At 35.1% G+C, this 23079-nt stretch overlaps 1 protein-coding gene across 2 annotated transcripts in view; it reads left to right on the forward strand.

The window, feature by feature from the left end:
• Positions 1–3195: 3195 nt before the first annotated feature.
• Positions 3196–23079, forward strand: part of SEC24B (SEC24 homolog B, COPII coat complex component) — a 29795-nt gene continuing 9911 nt past the window's right edge. The window contains exons 1-14 of one of the 2 annotated variants that reach the window (XM_032224028.1): positions 3196–3901; positions 5358–5519; positions 9789–9893; positions 12552–12632; positions 13881–14071; positions 16144–16319; positions 17618–17720; positions 18201–18327; positions 18565–18674; positions 19121–19233; positions 19988–20106; positions 20487–20542; positions 21069–21275; positions 22827–22950. In XM_032224028.1, the coding sequence (XP_032079919.1) occupies positions 3211–3901; positions 5358–5519; positions 9789–9893; positions 12552–12632; positions 13881–14071; positions 16144–16319; positions 17618–17720; positions 18201–18327; positions 18565–18674; positions 19121–19233; positions 19988–20106; positions 20487–20542; positions 21069–21275; positions 22827–22950 (2365 nt within the window). In that variant the 5' untranslated portion in view covers positions 3196–3210. The remainder of the gene's footprint in view (positions 3902–5357; positions 5520–9788; positions 9894–12551; positions 12633–13880; positions 14072–16143; positions 16320–17617; positions 17721–18200; positions 18328–18564; positions 18675–19120; positions 19234–19987; positions 20107–20486; positions 20543–21068; positions 21276–22826; positions 22951–23079) is intronic. The other variant, XM_032224029.1, reaches the window with a different exon arrangement.

The following is a 23079-nucleotide window of genomic DNA, read 5'->3' on the forward strand; positions in this document are numbered from 1 at the left end:
CCATCCTTCCATTCTTGGGTCTTGTGTGTTTCATGCCACTATGTCTTTACTTCCCTTCTTTCCAAATAAGTCATTTTGGACTGTTCTTTTCACTCTAAACAGGAACCAACAAATGTTCAGCATGCTTCAATTCTCTGTCCAACTTCTCTCTTTCCAGCTATTCTGTTTATTTCAATTACTGTCTTTTACATCCACTTCTCTTCACTCCTCTTCTCTTTGTCCAATTTTTTGTTATACTAACAGAATATCCTACAGTAACTTAAAAGGTGAATGCCCCCTCTACTTGAGTACCTAACACCTGTGAACTTTGTTATATGGGACACCTGTCATAAAATCTCCCCACACCAGCCATGGCTAGCAGCTGGAACAGCTCATCAAGCCTCTTAATAGAGCAGCTGCCCTTCAAGGCCAGAATAGAGGGGGGTGTTTTTCTCCTTTTACTCACTCAGCAGCAGCCATGCCAAGCCACTCAAATCCATAGGCCAACATTAACAAAGAAAGCAGCTGCTACAATTGTACTTTAATGCATTTAGGGTCTTGTAAGTATTTCAGGGTAACATTGCATTGCAAAATAAGAGCTTAAAATGTTTCAAATGAAACATTCCATTAAAAGTCTAAAGCTCCCTTTAAAAAGATTTAAAAATAATACTTTAATACTCTTTTAAAGAGTGTTATATTTTTGTTTGAATTGCAGAATTTATTTTGCCTGCTGTACTTTAAATTCTTTAATACTACAATAGTGTATTTCAGCCGGACTAGTTTAACAAAAACATAAGATCTAATATTTGATTTCACAGGGAGTCAGGTTGTATTGCACAACACTGGAAAAAAATATATAATGACAATATTTGATTGGGAACTTGAAAAATATGCAGCAATGATGAAACTAAGAGTATATACAGAAGCTTCTCTAAATTTAAACAAGAATACAGAAAGGGGGGGGGGATTAAATGTTTATATTTTATATTATATAGTTTTTAGAGCTATGTTAATAAATATTGTAAACTGAAATAAAAAGGGCTTGGAAATTACTTGTTATCTTTTCATTATTTTTAGTATTTACTAATTTAGAGGGGATTTGTCACTAAATTCAAATATTTATGGAGACAGACAGAAAGACAGATAGATCGATCTACACAAAACAATTGTCTGGAATGGTTAACTTTTGTCTGGAATGGTTAACTTTTGTTATATTGAGCAATTATTAAATAACTAACTTATTTAACTTATTGATATTCTCTTCTAGAATTATCTGCTTCAAATAATTTTTGAAAGATGATGCAGTACATTACTTTTGTGACTTCTAGAAACCTGTTATGTATGTATGTGTACACACACCACACACACACACACACACACACACACACATATACAATTATTAAAAGACAATCTCAGTACCTCACAGATGCCAAAATGAAGAAGACCCTTTTTGGTCTTTAAACATGTTTAGCACATAAGTAAAGCATATATAACACATCTAAGATTACATGGCGATTCTTTGATTAAAAAATACAAACCTATTTGTCCCTTCTTTGTTCGTATAGAATATCTTTCTCCAATAAAGTTTTTTTAAATTTTGACTCAAAACTGAAATTTTAAAAATGATTGTTAGTATTGTAATTGAATATCAGCGTAGCTAGGTAACCAAAAACACTGTATTTATCAATCATACTAAGCAAACAAAGTACATTATGACTGAGCATGCTGTGTAAACTCAATCAATTGTTGTTTATTCAAAATACCAGGATCCCTTAGGCATCTAGCAACCTGGGCTCAAAATCAGACCTGACTAGCCTAGATCGTTAGCGAATTTCCTCGCCGTAAGTTATACATGTAAAACACACAATCGCGCGCGCACACACAACCTTAGAAGGCAGCAGTGAATTGCTTCTATAATATTGCCAAGAAAACTACATGCCCATATAATAATCAGCCCCAGGAGCCAAGCACAACACAAAGAAACCAATGCTTTCACATTATATTGTAGTTAAGCTACAGCTTAGCAACGTTGTATTAATCCAGCCATTTCCGTTTATAAACTCTGGCTTTTATCTGTCATCCATCCATAATTCAATAAATCAATATTAAACCAACCATTATGAAAACACTAACATTACTCCAATTCCGCGCTCACCACTATAAATATTTTTTCTACTAGCCATGGGACTGTTTATCTTTTGGTGGAGAGGAAGTCCCAGCAAAACCACATATTCGCAGCGCAAACTGGGAGACATTTTAGACCAATGGGCGCTGCCCATTGGCTTTCTGAGGCGGAACCTCCGGGGTCACGATTAAGAGGTAGCGGTTTCCTTCTGGTCGGCCAAAAGGGCATATAAGGAAATCCCGTCCGGGCCTCAACCATTATCGTCGCCGGCTCCAGCAAGTGGTGTTGGGAGGAAGAGCTGTAAATAAACACTGTGTCCCGGCAAGAAAGGGCGGACAAGCGGGACAGGACGGGTGGGATACATCATTAGGAGAAACGAATAGGCTGCGCAACAAAAATTTTGATCGTGGCCGACTGACTTGTTTCCCTCGGGTAAGTACAGGGACATTGAACTGGACGGGAAGCCCCGAGAGAATGGATTATCCCTGAGATCTAGAACATTAGGAAAGATGCAGCACGGACCTCAAAATAAATTGAAATATGTTGTTTTACATCTATATATCTATGTCTGTCTGTCTATGAATCTAAAATGCAGCATATCGGATAAGATTCAATCTTAGGCTGAAACACGGGTTGGCTGTACTTGTTATAGTTTAAATATTTCTTGTTAGCATCTTTAAATTTTGGTTTTTGTGTTATATATCACTGTGTAAATATCTCATTCCCATTGAAAAGAAGTGAAATATATTAAGTGAGCTTGTACTGTCTTCTGTAGTTGTAAAATTATATAGATGATATTTTCCACTCATTTCTGCTATAAATTTTTTGTATGAACTGGTTCAGTGGCTGCACTGAATTGTCATTATGCAGGTTTCTTCAAAATTATTCATTCTCTATACTGATTGAGTAATTATATGTCACCAAATTAGTGTCAGCTCTTAGTGGTTACATTGATAGACTTTCTCCAGCAAAAACATCCTGAAACTAATTTGTGTCTTCCCACTTTTTTTGATACGTCCTACTGATGTTTGAGTTCATACTCTTCCTTTAAAGTGTAAGCACTTTTAATTGCTGTAATCTCTCTTTCAGGACTATCACGTAATCTGATGCAGTTCTCCCCTGGATATGGATCACATCCTCAAAACTATAAAGCTCCCTCAGGAAACTTCTCACAAGTGCCCAGTAAAGCGATTCCTTCACAGCTAGAAAACTATTATGGTGCAGATTATTATTCTCCCCAATGTTCTGTACCAGCACAAAATGCTAATATCTCGTCTGTGACACCGAAGATGTTAAATTCACAGGGATCACAACACTTGTACAATAGAGCACCTCATAATGCAGAACCACCAGGACTTTTCCAAGGAACAGTACCTTCTGCATCCCAGTTGCATACCAGCATTTCACAGTCCTATTCTTCATTTACTGGTCCCTACAACAATTCCGTCTTGCATTCTGCCAGCTCTTCTGTTCCATCTCAGGGATTTGTTGCTTCCTCTAGTCATTATCCCATGCCTCCTGTGTCTAGTGCTGCATACCCTAATATTGTATATCCTCCCATGTCCACTGACAATCCATATGGGCAGATGCCTAGTATCCAGCCTGTGATGGCACATGGGCATTTGAATGCAGCAGATGCTTATTGTAATCAAACTAGAGCCCCACCTACAGGACAACCCAGAGTTCCTTTGGGCTACACTTCTGCATCATGGAGTGCTCCAGAGGTCCAGTTGGCTCAGGGGAATCATGGCAGCTTTACAGGATCTCTTCCTGAAGCAAACAACACAATGAGTACAGGTATTGCACAGAGAAATTATATGTGACATAAAATACAAATATGCTTAAAATAAATTGACTGTTGTACATAATGTGTGCAAGCTAAGGAAGCTAAATGATTTTACAAAAATGCTTCATATTTTCAATATTTTTTCCTCACTCCAGGTTGCTTTTTTCCCCTGAACTATAATATAAACCAACTAGCTTGGTGCTGTTAAAATAAATTCTTGTCTTATGTGCAAGATTGTTTGCTCTATTTAAATCACCCAAATCTTTAAAAGAATAAACATTATTTACAGGATTTTAATAAGCAATATGTTGCCCATAGTAGGGAACGCTGATTTGTGCATTATTCTCAGGCTACTTTCACTTTATTGCTTTTTTTAACACTGGAAGCCGATTCTTCATTTTCTTGCTAATATTAACGATCCTCAATAGGCTAATTTGTTTTTCAAGTTTGATTCCAAACATCCATTCAGTATTTGGGTGTCTGTAAGCAAATAAATGCATAGGTAGTACTGAGTAAAATTGACAATTGAGCCCAAAATTTCTATTGCAAATGAGATATTATTAAGTCAGTTTTGTCCCATTTTATGATCTTGCAGTTGTTAGTTACTAACACAGTTAGTATATCTGGCTTCTTCATTGACTTAACAGAAAGTTGCAAAATGTGATCACATGACCCTGGGAACTTGCAACCGTCATACATATGAGTCAGTTGCCAAGCGACTCAATTTTGATCACTTGACTGAAGGTGTTGCAATGATCATAAATGTGAAAAATGGTCATAAGTCATTTTTCCCACTTCCATTGTAACTTTGAACTCTCACTGTTGTAAATCAAGGACTACCTGAATAGAAAGCAAATATGTATAATAAAGCAAATTAGTAATAAAAAGATTCATAAAAGTCCCACACACATTTTTCAACTCTTCGAAAAAATCTTCATTTTTTTATTATATTCATTTATTTCAGGGGTGTGAAACGTGCAGTGTCACGGTGGCATCATGTTATGTATTACAACTTTCTCCCCCCTTTGCTAAATGATGTGGGCGTGGCCAGCCCATGGGCCAGGAGTTTGACAGCCCTGATCTATTGTGATATAACAGGCATTAAGAATTAGACACTGAGTGTAATCAGAGTAGGTTCAGTCATTAAGATGAAGCTTCCTTAATCTTCTCTTTCATGAGAATAAAAATTACATTGTAAATATGGGATTTGTCATCTTTGCTTGCTTTTCTTGTATCATTTAAAACTTAGACAAACTTATCAAACTATATTAATAGGTATATTGTAAATGACAATAATTTTATTACAAACCTTTGAATCCGTTATCTGCATGCTTCTGTTCCTGCCATTTTCAAAAATTTCATTATCTGTTTTTAAACGTCCAATTGCTGTCACTTCAAAAATTATTTGTAAATTAGCATAAGTAATCCATCCCTTCTAATGTATACTCCCCATGTTTGATTTTTCAGGGTCACCACATTATATAAATCAGAATATCCAGTCAGTAAAACCTAACCAAGGAGTGGCTTCAGCTGCAGCTTCTTCAGTTAAAACATCTATTGTAGAGAAGACAGAAAAGCCCATCACTTCATCTTGTCTTACACAGTCATCAGATTCCTTTCTTCATAAAGGTATATAAATTGGCTTAAAAGAAAAAAAATATGTGCTCCAAATTATATTTTAATAAAACAGCTATTGGTTGGTATGGGTAATCCTGAAAACAGTGTATAGGCCTGTAATTTTAATATTTGTAAGGCTTTAGTTCTAATTTAAATATAGTCCATGTTTTATAATGCATATATAATGTGTGTAACTTATACTATTGTAAGCTGCCCAGAATCACTTGGGACAGTGAGATGGGCAGCATATAAATTTTATTAATAAATACTACTTATTTAATTAACATATAAGAGCCTGCAATTAATGCATTTGTCCTCAGAATTGCAAGTTATAGAGTCACAATCAAGTTGTCCCAATGGTGATCTTTTGTTTAAATATTGTCATAATGCATCATGTATTTTTAGGAGGATGTACAAATTTATCAAATTTATTTGCTGCCCATCTCACAGTTCAAAGTGACTTTGAGCAGCTTAGACCAAGATAAAACATACAAACCTTTGACAATTGTAAGTATAAAAACAGATTAAATTACAAAAATTAAATTTATTTTCATATATGTACAAAACGTTCTGGGCAAGACAGTACAGAAGTTTTCAGGTGGCCCATGCTCAAACCCAAAATGTCTGTTTTTGGACCCGGATCAACCCAGATGGGTTTGTTTTATTTCAAGTGGAAGCCAATATCTGTTTGTTGAGTGTTCTGAATATTTTACTCTCCTTTAATTGCTGTAGTTGGAAAATGTCTTTTGTTCTTGTTCCCATTGTTTTTGTTTTTTTAATTCTCCTGTTTTGGTCATAGTAACAGATGAGTTTAGTCATATCCCTATTGCTGTTTAGCTTTGGCCAGAAGTGATATGTGTTTGAATTTGGAAGTAAAACGAGGATTTCAAGGAGCGCATAGCACAGAGAGAATATGTCATTGGACAAAATCTTAGAAAGAAATTGCTGTGGGGGCCATTAAATTCAGTGCTGGACTGGAGCTTACATCCAGTTGGCAACCGAAACTCTTATGAACCAGTGCTGCAAGATTTCTGTTAAAATGTGGAGAGATGAAGAGATCACTGACTAATTAAGATTTACATGTCTCAACATCTGATGCCTTAGAACATCCACAAATCAGGAAGAGTCAGGAAGCCTTTGTATATGTGTAGTGAGTATCATCTCCAAAGGAACTCAAAGTTCCTCAATTGGTAGGAGAAAAAGAGCATGTCCACACGCAGACTTAGACTCAATAAACTCATCCATCTATTGTCTTTTTTTCACTCCAAGTTTCTATGCTAATAAGTTACGTTAGTTTGGTTACTTGATTTAGATTTTTTGACTTTGCTATTCATTCATCACTGTGTTCTGTGCATTTGTTTGAGAAGACTTCAGAGACAGATGCCAGGAAGAGGTGGTTGGGTTGAGGCTACTACATCAGGCCTCCAGATGCAGAAGCCAATAAATAGTAAGCAGAGGATTAGTTTTCCTGCATCTCTTGCTGCTTTCTTGTGATTGTCCAAATTTTTGCGACCCAAGTGGCTTTTGCTTTTCATGGGTAAAACATACATAGCAATTCTGAGTTTAGATCCTGTTGAAACATTAACAGGCAAATCATTTTAGCTTTTGTTTTTGCCAAAGTGCAACTAGCCTCACAGAGGGGCAGAACTTCCAAATTTCAGTTTTTTATTTTGGGTTTAAGGTGTACCAGTATATTGAAGAAACGTGGAAGGAAGTTGTATGATGAGAGTCATTCTGATTGTTATCTCAGGTTTATACTTTAGTAATATGTTTAATAATATGCCCAACAATTTTAAGATCTATTCCCAATGGAAAGCCAAATGGGTTGCTGAATGCCCAGATATAGGTAGACATATAAATGACCCCACGAAAAGGAGCCAAGCTTTGAACTAACACCTCAGCAATGGACAATCCTGAATAGGTTTTGCACTTTACATAATCTGAGGGCATACATCGATCCAGTATCTGAATTTTTTTCATATAAACGATTCTGCACTTCAGTGGCTAGATGGCTTAGATGTTGGTATTACACTTAACAAATAAATAACTTTATTAATAGCTACTGTAAGTTAGTTAAAATTCTCAATTGTTCAGTTATCCAGTCACTTCTGACTGAGATTAGATAAACTGCTTGCCAAGATTGTCTCTTGATGACTTTTTTTTTTAAGTCTTGTAAGCTTTGACTTGTGTCATCCATTTGTCAACTTATTTTCTAATGACCTCTTATTATTGCTTTCAAACGATTTCTGTACATTAGGGCTTTTTCATTTATATTTGCCATTTCTTTACATATCTAAAATATTTAAATCCTATTTCCATTGAGCAGTCTGAGTTTGTATCATGGACTATTGAATGATTTGTTCTTCTGGTCCAAGTTATTCTCAACAATTTTATTTAGCCTTTTTATGGTCTACATTTCACAGCCACATGTTACAAGTGGGAGAACCATGAAATTGACAGTATTTACTTTTATTATTAGTGTGATGTCTCGGGGATTACATTTTTTCACTACAAATGGCTGGTAACTAATAGCCAAGGGTATTTGGAAAAAAATAATTTGAATGTTGGTCATATCTTGAAACATGTTTCAAAACATATATCTGTTTTAAATGTATAAGTGGAGCCTTCTTTCATAAAAAGTCAGGTACACTTTATGCATTCTGGTTGCTATAATTAGAAGGATTTATCAAAATAATTTTCATTTCCATTTCTGACAACCCAATTTTCTCTCCTTTCCTACATCATAGTTTGAATGTACAGTAAATGATTGTTTCTGTATAATGAAAGTTGTAAATTTCCAATGTAATGTTATGTGAAAATGAGGGCACTCTGGAGATTAAGGATTTAAAAATAATCACATTTAAAAATAATCAGTAAAAATACATTTTTATTCTATCAAATTGTTCTATCTAATAGTTAATTACTGCTGATTTCCAATTAGGAAAAATTAATTTAAAATACTTCCTGAAGCAGATTTTGGTGTATTCTTGGGTTTTATTTGTTTGTTTTCTTAAATTCTCAGACTTGCTCTTCAGATTCTTCCTTGCTAGCTTCCACTTTCATGCACAGATGTGCATGAATTAATATTATTGTTTGTTTCCCAAACTGTCAATTGCTGTAAGTTGTTGCTTGCAAATTATAGCCCAGGGACCTCTCTAAGGCCAGATATATACAGGTTTTTCCATGTCACCTCATATTGTACACCAAGCTTTTGTTATTAGCCTGATACAGATTCTTTTGCTCTTAACTGGAATTTATTGAGTTGATGTAACTTTAAGGTTTATTCAGATCTGTTCAGTGATCCATGGCTATCCATCTACATTCTTTAAGAATTTTTCAAAGAAGACTTTCTCAGTTATCTCGATCAAGAAATCACCTCTGAAGCTTTGCTGAAATGTTTTACTTCTTTTCTTTGTAAATAAATATAAATGTAAAATAAAATCACCATTTAAAGCATCATTTTGGGGTGGGGATGGGGAAATGAAGGAAAGTGAGAAGAAACTTCATTCTTCAGAAGCTGTGGAATAGATTTTGATGTTAAGGATTATCTAGGATCTCTTGCAAAAAGTCTTTGATTGTCTAGATGGGCTTTGGTACTTCCAAGACAATGGATAATTGGACTGAAAAATTATCCTGTTCTCTATGCCAAGACTGATGGATTGACATTGCTGGCTAATCTTTTTTTATTTGTTATTCCTTTCATTGATATATTATTACTTCCAATGGCTTTCAGTCATAAAACAAAGCACAGTATAGTTTAAAAGTCACTATACTATTCAACATAAACCAGAAACAATAAAAATTGTAGAACTGGTGGTGGGTTAGATCAGTGTTTCTCATCGTTGGCAACTTTTAAGTCTTGTGGACTTCAACCCCCAGAATTTCCCAGCCAGTATTCAATGCTGGGAGTTGACGTCTACATATCTTAAAAATTGTCAAGGATGAGAAACACTGGTTGATCCTTCTACATCAAGAGCAATGATTTCTCAATGTAACTCGATAATTAAGAAACAATTTTGATTTCTTAAAATCTCTAATGAAGAGTAAATAGTGTTCTGTTCTACTACTAAGTTTCTCTGCCTGTTACTAACACCACAGCATTCCAGAACTGGTGGTTAACCTCTATAAAGAAAACTTCTCCGGGGTTAACTAGGTTGCTCTTCATGTTAGTGTCCTTTGTTGTGCTTGGATTGGTGTTACTTCAATGCTTTTATTCGTGCTTTCAATTTCTTGCCTTTCCTGTGTGTTTGACTTTGGTATTTGTGCTTTCCACTTTTACAGGCATGCAGTATGGTGGATTTGTTAATAATCAAGCTAGCTCTTCAGCAACTCCCTTGTCATCAAGTTCAGATGATGAGGAAGAGGAGGATGAGGATGAGGAAGCAGGTCTGCTTTAGCTTTGCACCAGTATTTCTAACTTTTCACTTTTGATGGCATTATTCCATTTCTTCAGTGCAAGTAATTCAAACAAACTATCATTTTGGAGCCTAAATAATATGCATTTAAGAGTTGAAAATATTTGTACAAAAGATCCCAGGGTTTCATTATTGAATTATTTTACATGTTTAGATAGAGGTTAGTCACATGTAATTGAACAGAGCTTATTTCAGTATAAGTGGCTATAAAAATGAGCATCTCCTTCATTAGAAATAGCTTTACAGTATTTGATGTAATATGTGTAATTTGGAGGTGTTTTTAAAAAATATCCTTTCTTTCTTTCTTTAGCATCACTGTAAATACTACATACACATTGCTTTCCCATTATGGAAACAGACTTTCCATCTTACTGCCAAGGCAAACATTGCACTATGATAAATTGTTAACCATTGCCAATACATTACATTCTGCCTCTCCTGAAAGGGAGACAGTGCCTATCATGTGTAGATGATTTCAGTTTTAATAAATTTAGGCAAGCATCTGAGAAAAATGAACTTGAAGATGCTTGAAATCAAAAGATGATTGACTAAAGCTTTATCTTTAAAAAGTGTAATTTAACACAATTTAAAATAAGAAAACAAGCTTTTTTTAAAAAAAAGTAAAGAAAAATGAAAACAAACTTTTTTTAAAAAAAAAGGAAGAGTATTATTAAATCATGTACACCTATGTGTAAATATTTTGTATAGATTGCCCCAATATGTATGGCAATATTGCCAACTTAGCATGTAAAAATGTGCTTTCAATATTATCCTAAAGATTTCAAAATTTCAGTGCAGTTCTCAAGCTAAAATTGTTCTGTTTTCACTTACACACAGGTTTATTCTTTTTCATAATAGAATGTAAAAGTTTCGGCACTGTCAGCTTCCTTGTTTTATGACATATAAAATCCTATGAATCACCAATGCCAGATGCTAATATGTAGGGACACTTTTACAAAGTTATATAGTGCAATTAATTTCCACAATCTATTTAAAAGAATTAAAAATCTAGATTAATTATTGATCAGCTTGTTTAATATACTCAATCTCATGTACATAGTAGATGCTAAGAGAGTCAAGTTATTTACAAATCAAAAAGATTACTGTGAAATTTCTGTTCCAGCTGCTTTGGTCACTATATTTCTTAAAATTGGTATAGTAATGGGATAGTGTTCCATCTTCCATTATTCTGATTATTGAAAGACTGAATTAAAAGCACAAATGAATTAGAAAATGTATTCACAATTGAGGAGGGACAGCAATAAGATTGCCCTGCCTCAAACATTTTGTCCATTTGCTTGCAAAGTTGGAGAATTCAATGCAGTGTGAGAATTTTTCTAGAGTACTACAAATGTTTTGGAGGTTTTTTTTAATTTTGGGAATCTGCTGAAATACAAAAGTTATATAAATACTGGAATGTTGATACTGAAACCTAATTTTTAATTTGGTTTTCAGTTTTATCTTTTTGCTGAAACCCATCTGGCAAATGGCAGGTAGTATTGACTCACCTTCTACACAGCAGAGATGTAATATCCCAGTATAATAAATAATTGTTATACATTGGACATTGACACTGGAATCTTTGTAAATTTCTAGGAAGTAGTAAAGGTCATTTGAGTTCAATAGGACTTACTTCCTGGTAAGTCTTTATAAGAAAGCAACCTTTGAGTTGAATGCTTCTGTCATAATTAGTCAAGTAACGCCTGTAAATGGTGATTTTTAGCATAATATTTTGAGGTATACAGCCCACCAACCTCTTCAGGCATGTGTTTGTGTCCAATTTTCTCTGCATGTTTTGTGGACCTAATGGCTGGAAGAACATGAACAGTTCAGATTACTGTTTGAACATAATCATCCCTGATCTTTTGCACTTTTAACAACACTCGGCAAAGAGCACAGTATGGTTTGCAATAGTCATAAGGCCCCCTCCTATGCCCAAATTTTTCCTTCAACAGAAAAATCTTTCATTGGATGAAAGAAAATTTTGGAGCCCCTTTGTGTGTGCGTTGTTTGCTGCACATTTATTGCAACAGAACTCCTGCATGGATTAACACCATTGTGTCTTCGGTTTATAGTTACTTAATATCAAAGAATGTTTGTGTTTGTATTTCATGACATGACCATGAAATGTCTCTTCATAAAGGTGGTTATTTGAATATAAATAGGGACATAAGAAAATCTGCACTAAGGAAATCCTTTGAAAAAAGTCCTTGATTATCGTTTTTCTCATAGTTACACATTTGCAAGTGCTTCCAAAGCATAACAGGTTTTATTGCCCTTGTTCATTTTTGCAAGTAATTCTCTAACTCAGACGTTTCTGAATGGAGAGACATAATATATAGATACTATCTTAAAACTTACAAACAAGAATAAACATGGCTAACTTTTCAGATTATTGCTTTTTTAATTGGCTTTTTCCCATGTTACCTTTTTAGTGTACTTGAATAGATGCTAATGTACTTGTTCAGTTGACTTCAGCTGTTCTTTACAAGTAGGTTTTCTAGTAACTTGTGAAATTACCCATAGATTGCAATTTCCTGTAAGATCTTTACAGTTTTTGTAGCAGATAGTATTATGCATCTATTAGCATGCACTTATTATCAGTTGAATGTCTGTATTTTCTCTCTAGCTATTGACAGCTCTTCCACTACTAGCAGTGCATCTCCTGTTCTCAACAATTACGACACCCTTGAAGGTGATGGCTATCCAGGTGAATTGTGTTCGGTTTAATAATTAATACTATCAATACCGCTTTTTAAAAAATCAACTTACAGTAATAAAGTCAGCCACATAGCTGTATCTGACCATCCTTTCCGAGACTCAAAAAAATAATTAGGAATAAAGCTTGTTAATATTTGCGTGGAAGATCACTAAGAAGGTCTAGGGCTGTAAGCTAAACTAGGAAGTTAAAAACTTCCTAGAAGAAGACTGTAGCAAAAAAGCTTTGCCAAGTTGTATAAATAGTCTCCACAAAAGGAACTAAGCATGTCATAAAGACTTTGTCATGTAAGTATAATGATACTAGCTCTAGGCATAAGATATTTATGTAACTTTGTCATGGCAGATGAACAGGCATCAGAAATAGAGTCATATTTCCTAATTTTCTCACTCTCTGCTTATCAGCTACGCATACAAGAGAGAGAGAGGTATCTCTTTAATGGCCGATGTCAAAGATGCTTATTTATTATATTGCCAAAATAAAACCTGAAATCTAATGTTATATTCCATTTATACCCTTACTTTTATCCCATGCAGCTTAAAATAACTTTGTTTTAAGGCTACAACTAAATGAAGAGTAAATATAAAGTTAAGTAAGTAAAGGGACTCAGTGGGTAAGATGCTGAAACTGTCAATCAGAAAAGTCAGCAGTTTGGCTGCCGCATAACGGAGTGAGCTCCTGTTACTTGCCCCAGCTTCTGCCAACCTAATATGTTAAAATGCAAGTACAAAAATAGGGACCACTTTGGTGAAAAGGTAACAGCATTCCGTGCACCTTTAGGCGTTTAGTCATGCTGGCCACATAACCACAGAGAGTCTTCGGACAGCGCTGGCTCTTCAGCTTAGAAACAGAGATGAGCACCGCTCCCCAGAGTCGGGAACGACTAGCATGTATGTGCGAGAGGAACCTTTACCTTTTCCTTTAAAGAAAAAAATGTAGTTTTATAAAGTCAACATCCATTAAATATATAAAAAAATTTCAATTCTTTGGCTTGAAAACATTTAAAATGTGTTAAAATTATTGTTTCAAATGTGTGCATTTTGAAAAAAAAGATGTACAGAATTTGTTTCATTGATTTGTAATCAAATTCATTTCTTTAAAAAAATATTCATTAAATGATATATAGCATGTAGCACAGCTTTGCTAATGATAAATGTATTATGCTTCTATATTTGGCTCAGTATATTTTGATGCTTGTGTTTTATAAGAAAGAACTTTTAACTTTTTTTTCCTGTTTAGAAACATGTTCTGCGGCAAGTAGCCCACCTCCTATTTCCTCTGTTCCTCAGATGTCTAAAGTCTCCAAGTCATTTGGTTGTGGGTATCCTCCTCTTCAGCCAGGATACCAGAATGTGACACCATCTTTGCCATCTCCTGCCATGCAACCAAATAACTCTGGATATAATTCTGGATTTTCGCAGTATCCACAGGTTAGGAATCCCAAAAACCTTATATCCATGATGAAACTTGGGTCAAATAAATTGCATAAGAAAGAATGTTTCATTGTGCATGACTAGGCTTAGAATGTGAATGCTTTGGATTTGAAAATTATTTTCTATAGTTCAGTTAAAGAAAAAGTTTATTCATATTAAATGTATGTTTTATGTTTTAAAGTGTTACGTGTTTATTTGGACATCGTAATCTTCCCAACATCTACTGAAGCAGCTAGCTATAATAAATTTAAAGAAGTAAATGAGTACATAAATATATGGTTTTGTTTCCCTAGCAAAAGAGAGGATTTAAAATGTTTATAGCAAAGAAAATCCTAACTGAAACTAGAAAATTCAGAAGTTACATGCTTCTATATTTCCTTTATCATCTCATATAGGAAAAAAATGGTTTGGTTTTCTTAGAAGCCTGACTGTGATTTGTAAGAACGTTTATTACTGTATATTTAGCTGGATAGTTAGTTTGAAGTGCTCAGCATAATCATGTTTAACAGTAGTTCCCTCTAATTATTTTTCTTAGAACTCTTTCATTTAATAACAATAAGACTTATATACCATTTTACTTTGCTTTACAACCTTCTCTAAGCGGTTTTACAGAGTCAACATATTGCCCTCATAATCTGGGTCCTCATTTTACAGACCTCAAAAGGATGGAAGGCTGAGTTAACCCTGAGCCTGGTGAGATTTGAACTGCAAAATTGCAGGCAGGCAGCAGAAGTAGCCTGCAGTACTGCATTCTAACCACTGTGCCACCGTGGCTCACTTAAATGGTTCACTGTTTGATTAACGTATGATCAATTACAAAATAAAGTAGTCCTAATCCACCAATTTACAATCTAAAAGGACTGTGTAAGAATGGAAGAGATGAACACGAGTTATTTCTTAAAGAGATTTGGTAATTTTTATAATGGACAGTTGAACACTTAAAAATGAGGAGGAGTTGATTTTTCAACAAATTGATAGAATGGCTCCACTTGTTTTCTAGCTCTGTTGTTTTATGGGGAAAAGTTAGTGGGAGCTAATGAATAAGTTAATTTGGATCCTTAATGAGCCTAAACTGCACATTAGACTGCAGTTTAAAGGCTTCATTGTCTTTTGTCAGAGTATCTATATGGTGTCCGAATTGAAGAATACACTTAATTCTTCTCTTTTAGTTAAATGAAAATTATATGCTTAAGTACTTCCGATAAACTATTGCAATTCATATAGAATATCTATATTGCATATAGAATATTTTTGTCACATTTCTCTTAAATACTGCACTTTAAGCTTAGGAGGCCCATTGAAAATGTCTTGGAATCAAATGCTTTGGGGAGCAAAAAATATAAGGCACAATTCCATCTGCAGCAGCCTTAAGTTCATATTGCCCTATATGCATGTTTTGTTATATTCTGTAATATTTAATTATCCACAAGATAGGCAAGTTTATAATTTGTTAATGTAAAGCATTTTTTCAAGTTGTGTTTTGGGTGATCTAAGAAAGGGTAGGAGATGTCAAATTCTTCTAAATATTAAAAACACAAATTTATACGGATTGTGAAGATGAAAATGCTTGTCAGTAGATCTGTGTACATCTAATTTATATGTGTATGAGTTTGAAAGGAGGTAGGGAAAATGGCTTGTAGGCTGAGGGAGAGATGCCTGTGGAAGTTGGTAAAAGGTAGCTAGCTGACCTTCTCTACCATAGTCGTCTCATAATCCCACTACCACTACTATTACCACCAGGTTTTCATTTTGATTTGAAAATTGGGCAGGGATGGGACAGAATGTTTATCCTTCTGACTTTTGAATACAGGATTGCTTTTGCTCCCTCTCAGTTTTTATTTTAGCAGATGATGAACAGCTGTTTTGAAGAGGGCATTTGGCTTTAAAGGAGACAGGGAAGAGGGAAACGAGCTTCCACTTAAAGTGGTCTTCTGAATCCAACCCATACTGGGATGACAAATTAAGTACTGTGGCACAGAAATAGGAGTTAAAGTTCTGGAAAATATTATTGATGTGAGGAAAAGAGTTGAATGTTTATTTTAATACTTTTTTAAAATGTCTTTTTTCAGGTATATCCCACCATGAATCAACTATCAGCCAGTTTGGGAGGACTCGGGATACAGCAGCCAGAAAGTCTGAGACCATTAAATCTTATTCAAGAAAGAAATATTCTACCTATTGCTCCAGTTTCACCTCCTTTGCCTAATCTGAACTCTGATCTGAAAAAATTGAACTGCAGCCCAGAGTAGGTATAACATGACAATTTTTTGAATGCTTGCAGTTTTAATTTCTCTGAAAAATTGGTCTTAGGATGTGCCTGGTTCCATTTTTCAACAAGAGAAATTTGCAGGGAGGCAAAGGATGACATTTGTATGACTATATAATCAAATACCACAGGTTGCATTGGATGTCAGGACACAACTCCAGAAGGGTAGTATTTGCATAATAATATCACTGCACAGATGGTGTCATTTGTCATGGTTTTCTGTGATTGCCACTGATAGAAGTCACTTTGAAAGCTATTCTAAAAACATTTGACTAAAGGGAATTAAGAATACTACTTTTTAGTCTTTCCACATTTTATTCTGAATCCTGTAGAACGGGTCCGCAACCCTTGGGCCGCAGCCCCCTACTGGGCCGTGGCCTGCCAGAACTGGGCTGCATGAGCAGCTGGCTGGTGCACACAGCTTGACTTGTGGGAATTGTGATCTGGCACACATGCATAGCTTAACATGTGAGCAGCGGGCTGGTTCCCTTCTCCCCTACCAGGCTGCCAAGTCGTAAGGGTTGGGGACCGCTGCTGTAGAATGACAAATAGGGAAACGGGAAAAACAATTCTCAGTCAAATATTGATATCAATACTTACATTATCAGGTCCAATCTGTTACTGGGTTTAATTTTAAAAATACGTAATCTGAGCAAATAAGAATTTAGTACGTATATTTTGGTTGCGCTTATATTTTGGTTGGATGAAAGTACAACTGCCCACTGCCACCTGTAACTGCTTGAACATTTGGCAGGGAGGGAGCTGTACTTTCTAAGTTTTTTTCCCTCTAACTATTAAGCTACTGCGGGCACCTTCCTCTCGTGAATGAAGGCAGTGGTTCTAACTTGGTCGTTCTGGACAGTCGGCCTCTTCTCAAGCAGCAATTAGATGCTATGACCAGAGTACCCTCTGCCCAGCTTTGGATAGACATATTTGACTTTCCTTAAAGCCTGATGTCATTGATTGGGCAAGAGAAGATATATAATTTTCTATTTCACATTTCTTGTATATGTCATAATTTATTTTTGCATTTTAAAACATTTGTTCTTAATACTAATAAATTGTCAGTTTAATCTCAATAGGCCTTCTCCAAATATGTTCAATGTCTCTGGAGTCTCCAGGCCACAAGAGCAATGAACATACAAGATTCTGGCCTGTCTAGGATTTTTGGCAAGCTCTGTAATGTGGTCTTGAACATTTAGGATTTTTTTTTTCCTATAAAACAATCAGTACTATTGTTCAAAATAATTGACATATGTGTTTGTGATTTTCCGTAGCTCGTTTCGATGCACTTTGACAAATATTCCTCAGACTCAGGCACTTTTAAACAAAGCAAAACTTCCCTTGGGATTGCTTCTACATCCTTTCAGAGATCTAACGGTAAAATGACTTTTTTTATTGCCACAAGTTTTTAGTAGATAAATTTGAATAAGGTGATTATGTATTTTGATTTATATATTATAGAAGTATATACATTTTGTGTAGTACAGTAATAGTTTTTAAGTGATGGAAGCTGTAAATTGTGTTGGCTGTTAATGGGTCAGATATTCTAAAAAAAAATATACCACTGAAAACGGGGAAAATATTTTCAAGATAATATTGACATTTACCGATTTAAATATATTTACTTGAATTCAGTGATTTTCGGCAAACCTTGAAAAATTAATTCACAGTGTTGCTTGTGTGGCTGGGCTCTCCAGCTTGCTACTTGTTACCTTACTATAGAAAAATAGTTGTTTCTAGTACTTAATCTCTGAAGAGTGCATAGTCAATTTAATATTTGTTGCTGGCAGTTTAGGATAAAAGAGTTATGAAAACAATTTCTCTCAAATTAATTCTAGAATTGTGTTGTTTTTTTAGCAATTGCCTGTGATAACATCAAGCAGCATTGTGAGGTGTAGATCATGCAGAACCTACATTAATCCTTTTGTGTCTTTTATTGACCAAAGGAGATGGAAATGTAATCTGTGCTACAGAGTTAATGATGGTAAGTATTAATCCTTCTCCAATATGCCCAGTGCCTCCAGAGTTCCAACTTTCTGAGTTCAATATCAAAGAACCTTTTTCTATGTATCATAACATCTATGTTTTTAGAGATACACATTGTTGTATTTCTAATTGAAATAATTGTATGTGCTGATTTTTCTATTTGGTTTTATTATGCTGATTTCTTCATTTTTTAACTTAAATGACTTAAATGCAATACATTTATTTTATTATTTAGTTCCTGAAGAATTTATGTACAATCCTCTAACAAGATCATATGGAGAGCCTCATAAGCGTCCAGAGGTCCAAAATTCTACCGTGGAGTTCATTGCTTCTTCAGACTACATGGTAAATTTATAGTTTTAAAAGATAATATTTTATAGGTCCAGATATAGGGACACGGTGGCTCAGCGGCTAAGACACTGAGCTTGTCGATCAGAAAGATCGGCAGTTTGGCAGTTCAAATCCCTAGCGCCCTGTAATGGAGTGATCTCCCATTATTGTCCCAGCTTCTGCCAAACTAGCAGTTTGAAAGCTTGTAAAATATGCAATTAGAAAAATAGGAACCACCTTTGGACGGGAGGTAACAGCGTTCCGTGCGCCTTTGGCGTTTAGTCATGCCAGCCACATGACCACCACTGCCCCCTACGGTCGGGAACAACTAGCACATATGTGCGAGGGGAACCTTTACCTTTATATGTGTAAAAAAAGGGGGGGGGGCTACATAAATGGCAAACCTGTTTGCTAGAACAGATCTAATAAGCACATTAGTAAAAATCAATCTTATCTTACAGCTTCGTCCTCCGCAACCTGCAGTATATTTATTTGTGTTTGATGTGTCCCATAATGCAATAGAAGCTGGATACTTAGAAGTTGTGTGTCAGTCTTTGCTGGAAAACTTAGACAAGTAAGAACTTTCTGTATTTATTGGACACAACAGTACTTACATTTTAAAGCATAAGGAAGATTGGATGGAACTTGTTTTTTTCCACTTGAAATGAAGTGTCTAATGACACTGAAGTGTCTAAAAAGCCATGGTGTTGCAGTGATTAGAATGCAGTATTGCAGAGTAACTCACTGGTCACTGCCAGGAGTTCGGTTCTTACGGAGGTCAGTAAAATGAAGACCCAGATTGTTGGGGGCAATATGCTGACTCTGTAAATTGCTTAGGGAGAGCTGTAAAGCACTAAGAAGCGGTATATAAGTCCAGTGCTATTGCCATTGCTAATGATAATGTGACTTCCAAGTAGTTGTGAAACAACTTCTTGGTCAGACTGTTATAGAAAACAGCCCCTCTCTTTAGCAGCATGCTCAGTCCAATGTTTAATGAAAAACTAGGCTTAAGCTTCTCCTTTTCTTTTTCCATATTTCACCCCACCACAATTAGCTGCAATTTGACATAGCTAGTTTTCTAATTGCCAAACAAGTAGAAGCGGTGGGGGGTAGGGGAGAGAACCAACTATGAACCGTCTTATGTTCAGGTTTCATTCATAAATTCTGGGTCCATGACAGAAAATAGTTAATAATGTGCTAGATAATGTTCATTAGGAGAATATTATTTTCTAAGATAAATTAATAATCATTTACTAGCATTATAACCTCTAGAATATACCTCTGTACTGCAGGAACATTCTTGCTTTTGTTTTATTTTCATACTAAAGGTTGCCTGGAGATACAAGAACAAAAATTGGCTTCATAACATTTGATAGCACTGTTCAGTTCTACAATTTGCAGGAAGGATTATCACAGCCTCAGATGCTCATTGTTTCAGAAATTGATGGTAAGATTATTTGAACAGTTGGGAGAATAAAAGTTAGAAAAAGCAACACAGAATTCAGTATAAGTTAGCTCACTTTAAGGTTCCAGAATATTACAACTATGGGGAAAAATGCTACTTCAGTTATACTAGTTTGATCATACTGGAATTGAGTGGTGTTTTCTTTTCCCAATTCATGTTTGCAAGTTAATTTGAAAACCAGTCAAGACAGACTAGGATAGTTTAGGAATAACATATTTGTTCTCTTTTGCACATTGAGAAATGTAATTCAGTTGTAGACGTGCATTGCATTTGCATCTGACCATTTTTGCTATTTTACTATACTTTTAAAATTATATTACATTAACATAAGAAATCAAAAGTGAAACATGTCTTCTCCATAGATATTTTCCTGCCTATGCCTGATAGTCTACTTGTCAATCTGCATGAAAGTAAAGAGGTAAGAGAAATACAATAGCATTAAACTAAAAATATTCATGGTAGCTTCTTTGCTTTTGATTACATTAATTTAGAATATTAGTGTTAGACATTAAGATGGTATCTTAAAAGGACTGCATCTTTCCAACCATGTTTTCATCTTCATCTTAGAATATACATTTTTCCTTTGTTTTCTACGATTCTGTATAGTTTAGAGAATCAGAAGAGATTTGATCAAATAAAACAAGATCTACGCTAAATTCAGAACTTGATTTAAAATAATTTTGTTGCAAGAGAAAAGGGAAGAGTAGCTGGTGTAGCACAGATGAGATTTATACAGATAGGTCAGTGTACCCTGGAGGGGGCACCACAGGGCCGTGTGTGTGTATTTGAGTTTGTGTTCTGCTCTTGGGAATCTTGGATTTAATTTAGAAAAATCAGATTATTGCTGAAAATGGACTTTTTAGAAATGTAGACTTGTATTGAATTTTAAAAGTATTTAAAAGTATTGCTGAAATTTCAACGTTCTTGCTCATTTTATTTTCTAGCTAATTAAAGACTTGCTGAATGCACTACCAAGTATGTTTATCTACACAAGGGAAACACACAGTGCATTAGGCCCAGCTCTTCAAGCTGCCTTTAAACTGATGTCTCCAACTGGTGGGCGTGTATCTGTGTTTCAAACACAGTTACCTTCTGTGGGCACAGGATACCTACACTCTCGGGAAGATCCTAATCAAAGATCAAGCACCAAGGTATTCATTTCAGATAAGGAATTAATTAGACAGGCTGGAAATGCTTGGTAGAAACATTAGCTGGCAGGCTCATTCAGGCTCATTTTGTCTGAGGTGGTGTTGGATTTCCTGCCTAAGCGGGGGTTGGACTAGAAGATCTCCAAGGTCCCTTCCAACTCTATTATTCTATTCTATTCTAAGAATCTTCATATTCATTCTAATGAACCAAATGTTGAGTGTTCAAACTGTGTGTGATGCGTGATGAAACACTGGAATCTATGAACGTGGTCCCTGCCTTCTTATTTTAGTGGAATACAGCTCAGTCTAAACTGATAACATCATTTATTTAATCACATCTTTTGAACAGATTAAAAAAAGTCATGGAGGAAGATGTTATGTAGTGTTCATAGGTTTTTGAAGGTGAATTAAGTTTTCAGAAAATATATGAATGGTTTCAATATAGAACTGGAAAATTCTATTGGTTTCTTTGCAAAGCCCTTTATATGGACTACCCATGAAGAGCATTGGGAAGAGTCAGCTGGTGCAAAACTGCAGCTGTAGAGATGATTTAAGAATGCCTCTGGAAGGACACATGTTACACTTCCTATACTGGTTACCAGCTTCCTTTCAGGTCTAGTTCAAAGTGCTGCTTTTGACATTTAAAACATTTTTATGGCATGGGCCAGGTTATCTGAGGGAATGCCTCTTCCCGATTACATCTACCCATCCCATCAGGTCTGGCAGGAAAGGCATGTTGTTGGTCCCATCTGCCAAAGAGTTCCATTTGACGTCATCTGCCATGACGTGCTCTCTGAAACATCATTCCTCCCAATCTGAAGTTATCCCTGATCTTAATAGCCATCTGGAAAAACCTTGAAACTTATTATTTTCAGTAAGTTTAGGGATGCCTGCTAATAGGGAGTCCACCTGTTAGCTGCATTATATGCAATCTCTCCCTTGTGGCCTTGTTTTATCCATGTTTATTATTTTTAATTGGCTTTGTAATATATTTTAATTGTAGGCTTTATTATTTGCCTCTCATAGTCGCTTTGTGTGAGATAAGCGGCAATATGAACTTGAGAAATACAGATAAGAGAGCAAAACAATAATTTATGTTTCTATATCTTCCCTTCTTCGTTTGTTGCTGTAGGTTGAATATCTAAACTATTTTCAGTTTATTTTTAAAATAACTATCATGTAATATAAGTAACGTATTTAATACATGGGATAATTATAGGGGAAGAATAAGCCCTTAGTAAGAATTTCCATTGTTGCTTTGCTCGATCTAAGCACAAAGAAATTCACTCAGTGAAGGACTCATCTCGATAATGTTCTAGTTATTAAAAGATGAAAGTATTTTTTTTTAAATCAGAAAATATAACAAGTTATATTTTATATATAATGTTATATTTCTGTAGATTTATATATAGCTTCAGCTGTTGCATGCCTTAAAATTTAATAAATATATTTATAATGATCAGTTGTTAACAGTGCATTTAATTTGCAGACAGCTTAGACAAACACATTTTTTTTCCTATTGCATCAATAATCTTACTTTTTTTGTTGCATTAGATTGTTCAACATCTTGGACCTGCAACAGATTTTTATAAAAAATTGGCACTTGATTGTTCAGGACAGCAGACAGCTGTGGATTTGTTCCTCTTAAGTTCACAGTATTCTGATTTGGCCTCTCTCGGTAAGGATTATTAACTTGCATTACTTCATATAGTTTACCGCTTTGAGGAACCCTCAGTGTTAATTTGTAAAAAAATATTATAAAGTTCCAAAACATGTTTGCTCAGATGTTTGCATTGAAAGAAGGTGG

This window comes from Thamnophis elegans, chromosome 9, assembly GCF_009769535.1.
Source record: "Thamnophis elegans isolate rThaEle1 chromosome 9, rThaEle1.pri, whole genome shotgun sequence".
NCBI classification, from domain to species: Eukaryota; Metazoa; Chordata; class Lepidosauria; order Squamata; family Colubridae; genus Thamnophis; species Thamnophis elegans.